This window comes from Suncus etruscus, chromosome 1, assembly GCF_024139225.1.
Source record: "Suncus etruscus isolate mSunEtr1 chromosome 1, mSunEtr1.pri.cur, whole genome shotgun sequence".
Classification (NCBI taxonomy): domain Eukaryota; kingdom Metazoa; phylum Chordata; class Mammalia; order Eulipotyphla; family Soricidae; genus Suncus; species Suncus etruscus.
The window spans coordinates 146,830,643-146,843,623 of record NC_064848.1 but is presented as its reverse complement, the minus strand read 5'-3'; the positions used below and the strand labels follow the sequence as shown (position 1 = coordinate 146,843,623).

General features: G+C 37.5%; 1 protein-coding gene across 1 annotated transcript in view; it reads left to right on the top strand.

Annotated features, from left to right (window-relative positions):
• The window catches only part of DGKI (diacylglycerol kinase iota), a 503,984-nt gene that overhangs the window by 348,691 nt on the left and 142,312 nt on the right, over positions 1 to 12,981 (top strand). The window contains exon 20 of the mRNA XM_049774493.1: positions 2,259 to 2,458. Coding sequence (XP_049630450.1) covers positions 2,259 to 2,458 — 200 coding nt within the window. The remainder of the gene's footprint in view (positions 1 to 2,258; positions 2,459 to 12,981) is intronic.

The following is a 12,981-nucleotide window of genomic DNA, read 5'->3' as shown; positions in this document are numbered from 1 at the left end:
TTTTTTTGTTTTTCGGCCACACCCGTTTGATGCTCAGGGGTTACTCCTGGCTAAGCGCTCAGAAATTGCCCCTGGCTTGGACCGCGGTCCTTCCTTGGCTAGCACTTGCAAGGCAGACACCTTATCTCTAGCACCACCTCACCAGCCCCTCATCAGGGATTTCAATGTTTTTTATATTGTGTCTGTTGAATGCAATGCATAGTTATCTGGTATACTCTTCATTTATTTTCAAAACTTTTCATCTTCTGTTGTTTTCCAGAGCTTTTCTCAATCGCATCTTGAATTTCCTCATTTTTTTTCTGAGCTACTGATATTATGCTGCTCTCTATTGAGTTTTTTTTAACATCCCTTCCCATACTCTTCATTTCTATTATTTCTGATTAATTTTTCTCAGTTTAGTTATAATATTTTATTGTATCTTGCTGACTAGTTACACATCCTTCTTTGAGCTCATTAAATATCATCAACGTGGTGTCTCTGAAGTCATTCTCTGAGGATTTATAGAGTTGGTTAGTGCTCTGTGAGCCTTTTGTGTTACTGTTTTATTAAACTTGATGGATTTCTACTTGTCTTCCCCATTGGTTGTGCTGTACTAAGGGTAGATTTTAGCATTTAATACCCAGGATTCTTTCAGTAATTAGTCTTGAAGTGTGCTTTTCTTTCCCTGAATGTCTTCACCCAGTGAACAGAAGTATAATAACTCTGAGTAGTATGAGATTTGATGAGTAGAGTTGGAGGAGGTTGAGTATGGAGACTGCTGGGACCTAGCCAGAAGGGAAGAAAGTCTGCCTCTGGTTCCAGAAAGGCCTTGGAGGTGTCACCATGAGATTAATTTCACCTGGAAGGGTATGGGAGGAAGGAGAGATTCGGAAGATGTCACAATAGTTTTTTAATATTGAATTGAAAAAAAATTGTTGTTTTTGAACCACACCTGGTAGCACTCAGGGGTTACTCCTGGTTATGCACTCAGAAATCACTCCTGGCAGGCTCAGGGGACCTTATGGGATGCCAGGGAGCGAACCTGGATCCATTCCAGGTTGGCCACATGCAAGGCAAATAACTAATTGCTGTGCTATCACGTCAACCACCTTGAATTGACTTTTCTTCTGGAAAACAGAACCCTTACAATGTTTGGTTTTGATCCTCAAAATTTCTTTACATTTTAGAATGCTTTCATTGAATAATTAATATTATTTACTACTTCATTGATCTTATATAAATGAAAAATACATTGAGGATGTATAGGTTAAAATTTAAAAATAGAGACATAGCACAGAGGGTAGAGCATTGCATGTAACCTTGCATGTGACCAAGCTGCATTGCATGTAGCCTTAAATGTGACAAAGCTGCATTTGATTCCTGGCATCACATATGGTCCTGAGTGTAGAGCCAGGAAGAAGCCCTGAGAATTGCCAGGTGTGGTTATAAAACAAACAAAATAGAACAGTTACAAAAAATGAATGGCATATTTACATATATGTTTAGCATATGATATATAGTGTATATTTTATGATTATAAATAGATGATATGTGTATGTAGTATATATGGTTGCTGTAGTTATATACTACTATATATATACTATATAGCTATTTTTTTATGGAACTGGCAATAATGTTAAAACAAATGAAACAAAATACTATACAGTTATATAGTACATACTGAATTTATTGTATATACCTATATACTCAAAATATAATTGTTTACTATGTATATATTTAAATATAAGGTAGAAATCATTTAAACAATGTGCTTTTAATTCTTTTAATCTATGGGGCTGAAGAGATAGTACAGTAGATAAATAGTGTATTTTTCATGCACATTGGTAACATAGCATCCCAAGCCCCTCAAGACCTCAAGATCAACACATTGGGGGACTAAGATCTGGGCATCTCTAGGTATGAGGCAACCCCCTCCAAATAATAGTAATTTTCTACTTAAAATTATTTAATGACATTAGATAATATAAAAACCAATGTTTTTTTCTGTGAAACTGGCATGATTATTAAATTAATACTGAAAATGCATTCTGGCAAAAGTGCTTATCTGTGAGAATCTGTCGTCAAGTTTAGCAAAAGTTTTGATTTTTAAGTTGATTGTATGGATGACTTAGAAAGTCTTCCCAATGCACTCTCCACTAACAACTGTCCACAAGTTTATTAAAAGCCTCTGGTTCAGTACTGTGAGCTTGGGGCTTATAACTCCCCTAAGTAACTCTAGGAAGTAACTCCTGGCTTCCTTCTGACTCTCATTTTTACAGGCCGCCCTGCAAGTTGGGGGCCACGGCGAAAGGCTGCACCAGTGTCGGGAGGTCATGCTGCTAACATACAAGTCCATCCCCATGCAGGTAGATGGGGAGCCCTGTCGGTTGGCCCCAGCCATGATCCGCATCTCCTTGAGGAACCAGGCCAACATGGTTCAAAAGAGCAAGAGGAGAACATCGATGCCACTACTCAATGAGTGAGTCTGCCTGTGCCCACCTGGGGGAATGCCCAGATGGCAGAGAAGAGAACCAGAGCCTTTGCATGGCTTGGGGGAAGTCTTGGTATCTCCAAGGAGCTCAGTGCAGCAGACATAGCCTTCCTTGGCCCCTCAAGTGTTTATCTCTCTTCATAATTATGCCACTGAGAAAACCACGTTCTACTGTAATATATGTGGAGTAGATGATTCTTGAACTCTTGAGTTTCTATTTCCTAAGAGAAGAAAGTCTGCAGGGTGATTCTACAGCTCCTCATGTGTGTTCCTGATAAACCCTTGTCTTCAACTTTGAAGAAGAATGATACTGGCTACCAAGACATGTTGGTGTCCCTAGTGGTTGGGCTTTAGCTCTCCCTCCTTTTTTTGCTACCCTTTTGAGATGTCATGGACGCTGGTACCTAAACTTAATTTGCCTACCTGGATAGTTTTAACCTGACCCATCACAGCAAAAATATGTCCCTCCTGGAGCTTCTGCTTCTCTAGGTCATTCATAAACTGCTTTAAGAGAAGATTGTAATGACTAGTTATTTGCAGTGCATGTTTGCTCATTATAACTTCCTTTTCATGATGAAAATGACTAAGTGAGGTTAAAGAAGGAAGATGGGAACAGGGTAGCTCATCCTGTTGGCTAACTTGTCTGTATTGTACCCATGTGCCTAGTTTGACTCAAGGGGAGGCTATGCAGGGGGATAAACTTTGGGATTACTTTTCTGCCCTGCTTGAGGGACACTCTGAACCACTCCTGCATGTGGCCTGTGATGCGTGGTTTTCTAGCTGGGCTGGATGTCCAGGATATCTGGATGATCTAGTGTCTGGGAGGCCAGAACCTGCTTTGACCCTTGCCTGAGTCTTATAGCAATTGGGAGCAGCTCCCAGAATAAGCCAGAGACACTAGCTCTGACTGCCTGGAAACTCTGGCTTTACCTTTCTTTATGAGGTGACATGCAGAGAGGGACAGTGCTGTATTGTTTCAGGGCTTGGCTTCTGCTTCTTTGTCTCAAGCTGGTATGAGCGACCTTTTCTCCTTCTTCCTTCTTTCCCAAGCCATCTTTTGGACTTCCCCAGTACTTTATTTTTTAATCTCTATCTAGAGGTCTGGATTCTCTTGTTGCATCTGACTTGCTTATGGTTTCATTATTTTCTTTGAATATTTCAACAAATGTAACTCCAATCTCATTTATGAACTTTTTTTTATCTCCTTGGCTTTAATTTTAATTAAGTTGAACATGCAGTTGTTTGTTTATATGGCAGAGTTGTAGGATATAAGCAAAAATATACAATTGTGCCTTCTTTTTTCTCCCGAAGTAAGAGAGTTAAGCCATGAACTCTGGGTGAAGGAAGACGTTTTGGACTTCTAAGTGAAAAGCCCTCTTTAAGATGTTGCTATTGCCTTAGATCGTTGGGGTGTCACAGGAAGGGAGCTTATTAGGCAGCAACCACAAAGCTCAAAATTCTGAATACTGGTGGACAAGGCTCACATTCTCTTTTCTGCTGCTGCTATAGTCAGTAACCTTTTCAGATGTGAAATTGTTTTCAGGGATTGTGTTTCAAATGGCTCTTGCCCTAGATTTCAGAAAGAAATTGTTCAGTGTCACCGAAAATGCTTTTGGGATCTTTTCACAAATAAGAACAAAATCAAATGGATTGTTTTCTTTTGTACTCGTGGCTCAAATGCTATGACTTCATGAATTTAGTTCTCAGGGTGTTCCAGGCTCATTTTCAAACAGACTTCCCCCACCTGCTGATGCCCCATCTATATACCCTCACAACTGAGTGAGAAATGCAATTTTATTGGTATGATCTTTATTTTTAAAAGGGTTGAGTATAAAATTAAAAATAAATAGGGTCAAGAGAGGTAATAAAGCTGGTAAGGTACATGCCTTGCATACAGCCAACCAGTCATATTCCCAAGACGACATATCCCTTGAGTTTGAGTAGGAGAGAATGTGAGTAAATCCAGGAATAATTCCCGAGAATAGTCCAGTGTTGCCCAATAAGCAAATGGTGAGTGTGTGTGTGTGTGTCTACACGTGCATGTGCGTGTGTTTAGAAATCTTCATTACTACTTATTATGCAAACTATCATGAAGCACTTTATTTTTAGATATAAATCAATCAATAATATGCTTTTGAAGGAAAAATAAACCCTTATTACCATGTAATGGAACCTGAACTTATCTCTCCCTTGGATCTTGTTCCCCTTTGCTATTAGATTTTTTTCTATTTCACCAAAGATATCCTTCTTTGGACCTCTGCATCCCCTTCTCTTTTTACTTTTTTTCTCTAGTTTTAACTGAAGATTTGCTGTAGTTTGTTCACCTGCCAACTTGCAGAAGAGAGATTCAGTTGATTTTTTGTAGAATTTTAGTGGGAAAATGTGTTTGTGCATTTTTGTGGTTTGATTACAGAGTTCAGAGAGCTTCTCATTCTGAGGGGGAAACTTTCCTATTTATCTCAAAGAATGTGACTCTTCTCTAAGCATCCTTACAGTGAACATGGTTGAGTGCCATTGGCTCTGAATCACTGCTTGAAGGTGCCTACTCAGCATTAGCCCTTCTCTGGGAACCAACCTCTGCATCCTCCATCCCAACATTCTCCAAGATGTAGAAACTAATTCTTCAGTCAGGCTTTCTTCTGAAGACTCAGGCCTCATGGTAAAAGAGCTATCTTAGCTGACTTCTATCTCTGAATATGTCACAGCAATGTCAGCCTTCATGATAGAAACTGAACTCTCAAAATATCCACTTTGCTTTCTTTTCTCTCTCCCTTTTTTTTAATACTATCTTTATTTAAGCACCATGATTGCAAAAATATTTGTAGTTGGGTTCAGTTAAAAAAGAACACCCCTACTAGTGCAATCTTCCCACTACCAATGCCCCCATTTCCCTCCTTCTTTATTCCCTGACTGTCTTCGAGACAGGCATTCTATTTTTCTCACTCATTACTATTGTCATGATATTTGGCGGTTTAGTTATTTCGCTAACTGAACGTACCACTCTTTGTTGTAAACTTTATTTCATGGACTGGTCCTTACAATCCTCATTTCTATTGTCTCTGGGCATTATTACAATACTGTCTTTTATTTTTCTTAGATTCCACAGATAAGTGAGACTATTCTGTGTATCTCTCTCCCTCTGACTTATTTCACTCAGTATAATAGTTTCCATGTTCATTCATGTATAGAAAAATTTCATGACTTCATTTTTCTTGATGGCTGTATAATATTTCATTATGTATATGTACCTCAGTTTCTTTAGTCACTCATCAGCTGCTTTCTTTTCTCACCATTCACCTCATTTCTTTTCTCACCAACCCTGCTTCCTACTCTATGTGAGAATGGAACTGCCAACCACTTATTCACCATGTCCTGATCCTGCAGTTACCATTCTCAGCTAACTCCACTTTTATACAACCAACACTGGCTGCCTCTTTTCTGAAGAATCTGCTTTCTCGTATTTCCCGTTTCTCTATCCTTCACTAGTCATAGGACCTCCATGCAAGGCTGTATGAGCTATCTTTAAGAAGTATAGCTGAAAATCTGCTCACCATTCACCCCCATTATTCTAGTGGGAATATTAAACTAATATCTGTCCTTAACACATTTTCCTCCCTCAATAGAGTAAGAATAGGTAAGAACAATTTTCCAAAAAGTGTAGCACTTCTGTTGTGTGACTTTACAGATTTTTTCATCATTGCCTTCTTCAATCTCATCTTCCTATGCTCCAGACTATTGCGATGGCTATAGCTGCAACTTTCAGTCATGCATCAACAAACTATCTCTTGTTTGCACTTCTGTTCATAGAGTTTGCTCATCACCGGCAATTCCTCTGCTAATATTCCTTCACTTTCAGGAGCCCCTTTAAATGCCATTTTCCCTAAGAACCCCACTGTCTTTTCTCACAGCTCTTAAATACACCACTTCATGTTCCTGGTTAAATCTTTGACAATTTATCAAAACTAGTGAAATCATTAGGATTCTTGTCTTCTCTATGGAGAGGCCTGGGAAGGTTTCTTCAGGAGTCCTCTACACCTAATTGTGTGCTGAGACTTATGACTGTGGAATAAACGACTCAATCATGGGCCAGATTTATAAAGATTTATAATATCTACCATATTTCTCAGAAAATGCTTTCAAAATAAAATACATATAAAATCAAATATAAAAATAATGATTTTATGATAGCAAATAGAAAATCAATATTTAAGAATTTCACTTAAGACACTTAACTTGCATAAGACTAATTGGGTTCAATCCCTGAGTACCTCCATGAATGCAGAGTGCAGAGCCCAGAATAAGTTCTGAAAATAGCTTATATGGTGGTGTTACCCTCTCCTCCAAATTTAAGATCTGGTTTACATGGCAAATTTTTAGCAATTCCTAACACCAGAAACCATTCAACAGTACACCTCATGGATGTTACTAGATGTTTTTTCTAAAAATATATTGTTAACAAATACTCTCATTTTCTATTATTTTATCCATTTAAAAGCTGAGTCTCATTGTGTTCAGATCCACCCTTTGCAAAGATCCAGAACATACCTCATGGACCATGAATTTACCTAGAATAGAAACTTGAGCTTTTCCCAGAGTTATAAAAGAGTCCATATTTAATAGCCTGGTGTCCACATAAATTTGATTATACTCATTATTTGAAAGGCACCTTTGTAAGAGATCAGAAGTTTAAAATTACTCAACTGTTTAAGGAGATCTTCAGCACGCAATTATTAGTTCACTAATAATGAAGACTAATAGTTAAAGGTGTTTATCCAAGGGCAAGGGTTTTATTGGCAGACTTGGAAACTGGGCAACTGGATTCCATCACCTTGGACTGTTGAAAGTGTTATTGATTGAAATTAATATAGTCTGTTGAGGATAGTAAGACAGAGATTTGAACTGCAATAAATTCATGGTGCTTTTGTAGGAGAATTTACATTCCTAGGTGAAATGGTGGTAGAAGCTGTTTCTATAGTAGTTTTATTAAAGCTGTTCATTCTGAGTGGGGAGAGGAGACCCCTGGGCTTAATATATTAAATTGTGTGTTTTCTAAGCACCACCAAACTCTCTGTCTTTCATACAAGCAGGAGAATGGGTTGTTCTACTTTTCTACTGACAATATGAGTGGAACTATGGTACCATTTGATGAATTTAGACTTTCTTGATATTACCTTTGGGATTCTTACAAAACCTGTGCTGTTTAACTGAAGGCAGGTAAAGTATTTGCTTAGTCAGTGTCTTCAAATGAGTGTTTTTTGACATGGTATTCCTGCAAAGATCTGAAAGAATGAGACATATTTTACAGGATGATATTTACTACACATTCCTCAAAGATGTTTGTTTTGTTAGCTTATTCCTCTGTTCGTGTGTATGAATGGTATCTCCTCTTGATGTATGTGCATGTCTGTATGATCTCTCTCTCTCTCAATATATAGAATGTATATGAATTCTCTATATGAATGTGTGATCTCTTTTCTTGGTATGTACATATGAGAGTGTATATGTATGTGAGAGTCTGTTTGCTTAAGCATGTATGTGAGAGTGTCTGACCCCTCTCATTAGTATTTATGAATATGAGACCATCTTCATGGTCTTTTGAATGTGTGAACATGTAAATACTCTCCTTATTGCATGTGTGTGTGCAAATGAAACTGTGAATTGTGTGTTATTTTATGAGTGTGAATGTGTTGCATGAATGTGACATGTGCACATGAATGTTTATCTGTGTGTAAGATCTCTCTCACATTGGTGTGTGGCAGAGTATATGAATGTGTGTATGAACTTAGTGTGTGTGAATAGTTTGTATGTCTGTATGAGTGTTCTCCTTCTCCTTAGTATGTCTGACTGTATATGTGATGATTATGTGTATGATCTCCCTCCTTCGGGTGTCTATTTGTGTACATGAGTGTGTGAGAGATCCTGCTCCTTGGTCATCATAAAGGTCCTGGAATGACAGAGATTCAAAAGTACCCTGCCACCTCCCAGCCTACTCTCCCATTTGCCTGCACTACCTTTCACAGCTCGCCTGAGAACCAGCCTCTGCCATGTGTCCTGTTGGCTTTGTTGCTGCTACCACCAGCTTTTTGGGTGACTTCTGTGGCTGGCTTGATTTCTCTTTTCTTTTGCACTCCCTGTGGTGATGCGCTCATTTACTTTCTGTTTAAATTTTGTGTGTCTCTCTTTCTCTCTCCTGGCTTGTTCCCTGTCTGTCCACGCTGTTGTGCTGACTGTCTTCGCTGCTCATTCCCTGCTGCCTCTAGCACACATCAAGTGCCAGCCACTGTGGACCTGCGGAGAGTGTCTGCCCCCCCTGGCTCCTTCACCATGTGAGTACCAAGCCCTTTTCTCCTCAGGTGCCACTGGCCGCACCTTTCTTCTTCACAGGTCCACTGCTTCAGTGAATCAATGTGAGACCACTGCACTACTGTGGATTTCACCCTTCATTTGATCTGAGCTGAAGTTCAGACACATCTTGAGTTGTTTATCTCAGTCCTCCTAGTCTATAATCTAAGTCTACACTGTTGGTTCACTACTTGGAATCTGAGGGGAGCTGACGTCACGTTAAGCACAGGTTTTATGGAAAAGTTGTCATCCCTTTAGGCCCTTCACCTCACTTCTCCTCTGCTTCTAGCTATAGCCTCTTTCCAACCTACTTTTCTTCCTATGCTCCCCACCCCCATCCTATTTTTGGCTTCTGATCTTCCATTTCTGTAACTTTTACCTCTGATCTCCTTAGATTATTCAGTGGGTCCACTGAGGCCATATGGCCTCCCATGAGAAAAACTAGTCCAGTGGGTAGAGTTGAAGATGCTTCTGCTACCCTTGGTCTGTGGATGGATTTTGACATTTATGTGTGCAAATTAGAGTATATGTCTATCCATTTCTCTTGTGACTAGGATCCATAGTTACAACACATAAGTGATCCAAAGTTGTCATTTGTGTATCAATAGTGCATTTTATACCTGGTCTTTTACATTTAGAATACTCTGGTTTTGTGATTAAAACAGGAAAAAGCAAATTTTAGCATTATACTTCAAGACTTTTTAAAAAGTGTTTTTGCCTTGCTTTCTTATATATATGTAACTCATTTAAAGTTATATTTTATGTACTTTTATAAGATCTATACTCTTTATGTCTACAGGCATGTTACAATACATAAATACATAAACTAATTTACTGTTCTCCCAAATATTATGCCATATTGTTATTTCCATGTGATATATGAAGGTTTTGATACACAGAGAAGCTAAGTAATTTGCCCAAGTTCATATGGTTAATAAGTCCTAGATTGTAATTCAAACTCAGGCATACTGGCTGCAAATTTTATATTCCTAACATATTATAATCTGCTAATCTCACAGGGTTGTATTTATTATTCAAAACCCAGGTTAATGTTATTAAAATTTTTTCTTTGATTCTTGCTATCAAGATTGTAGATCTTTTCTTTGGAAATAACTATTATAATTTTCAAGATTTAGTTGATATTAATTTAATTCACTCTCAGTGCATAAACTATACTAGACAGTTTGAGATCACTACCTTTATTTCTTTGATTAGTATCTGTGCTCTCATATCTTAATACAAAATACCCTCACAGAATTAATTGTAGGGTGGTGAAACGAGTGAATAAAAGATTACATATCTAAACAGAACTATGTAACATCTAACTTTGAAAAATAGACCAAAGTAATTCCTAAATTTGATTTAAGTAGTCTTAGTTACAATTCAAGTCTTATATATTATTTAATTATAAAATTTTTTTGAATATTACTTTGTAGTTGTTCTATATCAGACTCAGTTTTCTTTCTGGTATCATATAGAGAGCTTTATAGAGAGTTTTACTAACATGGGATATGCAGCTGAATGATTGAAGAATCAACATTTAATAAATATTTAAGAAAATACTTAAGAAATAGCATTTAATTACAAATTAAGAGGCCACTGAAAATTATTTTTAGCATCTCTAATGATAGAATTGAAGGAATTGAAAGTACCAACAATAATGGTGTATTTGATATCTGCAATTTAAATTTGGGTTGTGTTTACATTTTAGTTATATCACTTAAATAAGCCATTTTCCCCATTCCAGGTATTTATGCTATAAGATAAATTGTTATATCTGTCTCAATAGGGTGTTAGAAAGAGCATGAGGTGTATCCATTATAAAATTTGAATATTGATCTAAAATTGTTTAAAGCTCTATATAAAATCTTGTCAGTTTTCTATATATAACTGATTAAATATTTATATAAAAAGCTATTAGATTTTTATTTTTTAAATAGATAATAAAATTCTGGCAAATATAAGAAAATGGTGACTAATAGAAGCACTGCAATGGTTTTTTGTTTTTTCTTTTTTTTTTTTTTTTTTTTTTGGTTTTTGGGCCACACCCGGTAACGCTCAGGGGTTACTCCTGGCTATGTGCTCAGAAGTTTCTCCTGGCTTGGGGGACCATATGGGACACTGGGGGATCGAACCACGGTTCGTCCAAGGCTAGCGCAGGCAAGGCAGGCACCTTACCTTTAGCGCCACCGCCCGGCCCCGGTTTTTTGTTTTTTCAATTATAGCAATGATCCTTCAGTTTCTACCAGAAATTATGCTACTATTCTATTTTTGTCAGTTTTAAGAATTGCATTCCCTGTAGTTGTACAAATTTTGATCCAAGGCTTGTCTGATAAATTTTTAATTCTTTTTATAGATATAGCATTGTATTATAGTATTTAAGTTTCAGGTGAACATTATCGAAAATCACTATCCTCTCCTTTCCCTCTGCCAACTACTAAACAGTCTTAGAGCATCAAAGTCCAGTTTTGTTTCATATAGTTTATCTGTTGTCTGATTTATTTTTTCTTTGATAGAGAAGGGTTAGGTGCCACATCTGGTGGAGATTACGGTTTTCTCCAGGCTTTTTGCTCAGGAATCATTCCTGGTGCTGCTGAAGAACCATATGTAATGCATGTTGCAGTAATAAAACTGGGAATGACAATGTGGAAGGCACATGCTTTACCACCTGTGCTGTGTCTCCAGCTCCTGCCCGATATTTCTTATTCTGAAATCAGTCAGTTGCTGCTCTGAACAACTTTTCTGTACAATTGTTGCCTTACTAATGAAACTTAAATTGTCTTTCTTTGTCTTTAGTTTTTTAATAACTTTGGCCATTGGAGGGGAAAATAATGGGGACAGTATACAGCATGGATTATTGAGATTTATAATTCTATGAGCAGTCAGACTTCCTTTCTTCCTCTCTAGTGCAAACATATTCTCCTAGTGCTTTCTTTGCAAGTACCCAGGACCCATCTCAGGCTTTGTAGGACTCAGCTCAGGCCAGCATTTGAGTAGTGAAGGGAGAAAGAAGACTCAGCACTGGTTTGGGGATATTGTAAATATTTGGCATTTTTCTTTAGTTGTTCCATGTGTTATGCCCACTTTTTATAGGTGTATTTGTTTAGACAATGAAAGAATGCTCTTTGTTTGCCAACCTTTCCCAGGCCCATACCTTGCCCTCTGCCTTTGAAAGTAATGAGCCACCTCACCAGAGCCCTGCTTATCTCTAAAATTATATGGAGGGTACCTGTGCTAAACTCAGCAAAATAACACTGCTAAGAGGCCAGTATGTTTTAAAAGATTACCAGCATGTGATGGAAAAAGTATGGCATTTCTCACAATAGTCACAATTCAAACATGATAGGATCTTTCTCAATGAGAAATCGTGGGGCTTGTTTTATTATCTCAGGGAAAGCAGCATGTGACACAGATCTATGAAAGGAGTTTGAATTGCTGTATTTGACCCCAAGCTGAGCATGTTAAGAAATGGTTTTTGATAAATGGTCCTCTTCTGAGTTGTTTAAAAATTTTATTATTGTGGCTGGGGAGAGAGAGAGATAATACAGGGGTAGGGTGCTTGTCTTGCATTTGGTTGATCTGGATTAGTCCCTGATATGCTATATGTTCACTGAACCTGGCAGGAAATATCCCTGAGCACAGAACGAAGAGTAGGTCTTGAGTAAGCTAGGTATGGCCCCAAAACATATGTGTATATGTATATAGGTTTTGTATAGAGCATATGTTTCAAATGTTTGAGGCCTTGAATCTTATCACTGGCACCAACACAACTAATTAGCAGAATAAATAAAAAGAAAGAAAAATGTTACTGCTAGGAAACTATCAAGATGGTGCTAAAAATGGTCAGGATGGAAAAAATATAAATTGACCATGGCATTTTGACATTGGTATATTTATGATCAGGTAGGTAAAGTAGAAGTCTTTAAAGTGTTTTCTAAATTTTTTGTCTAACTTGTCACACTAAAAACTTTGCTTTCAATATTGTCCTGAATTTGTGTACTACAAATGATGTGATTTTAAAATTTAATTTAGTGAGTACTTTAATGAGAAAAAACCAGTTCGGTACCCCTTATGCTAAACCCTTACTCTTTCCTTTCTTTCTATCAATTCTACTCTTCTACACCCTATACTTTATAAGGAATCTTTATAAGAGAACTTTGCATGTTTAT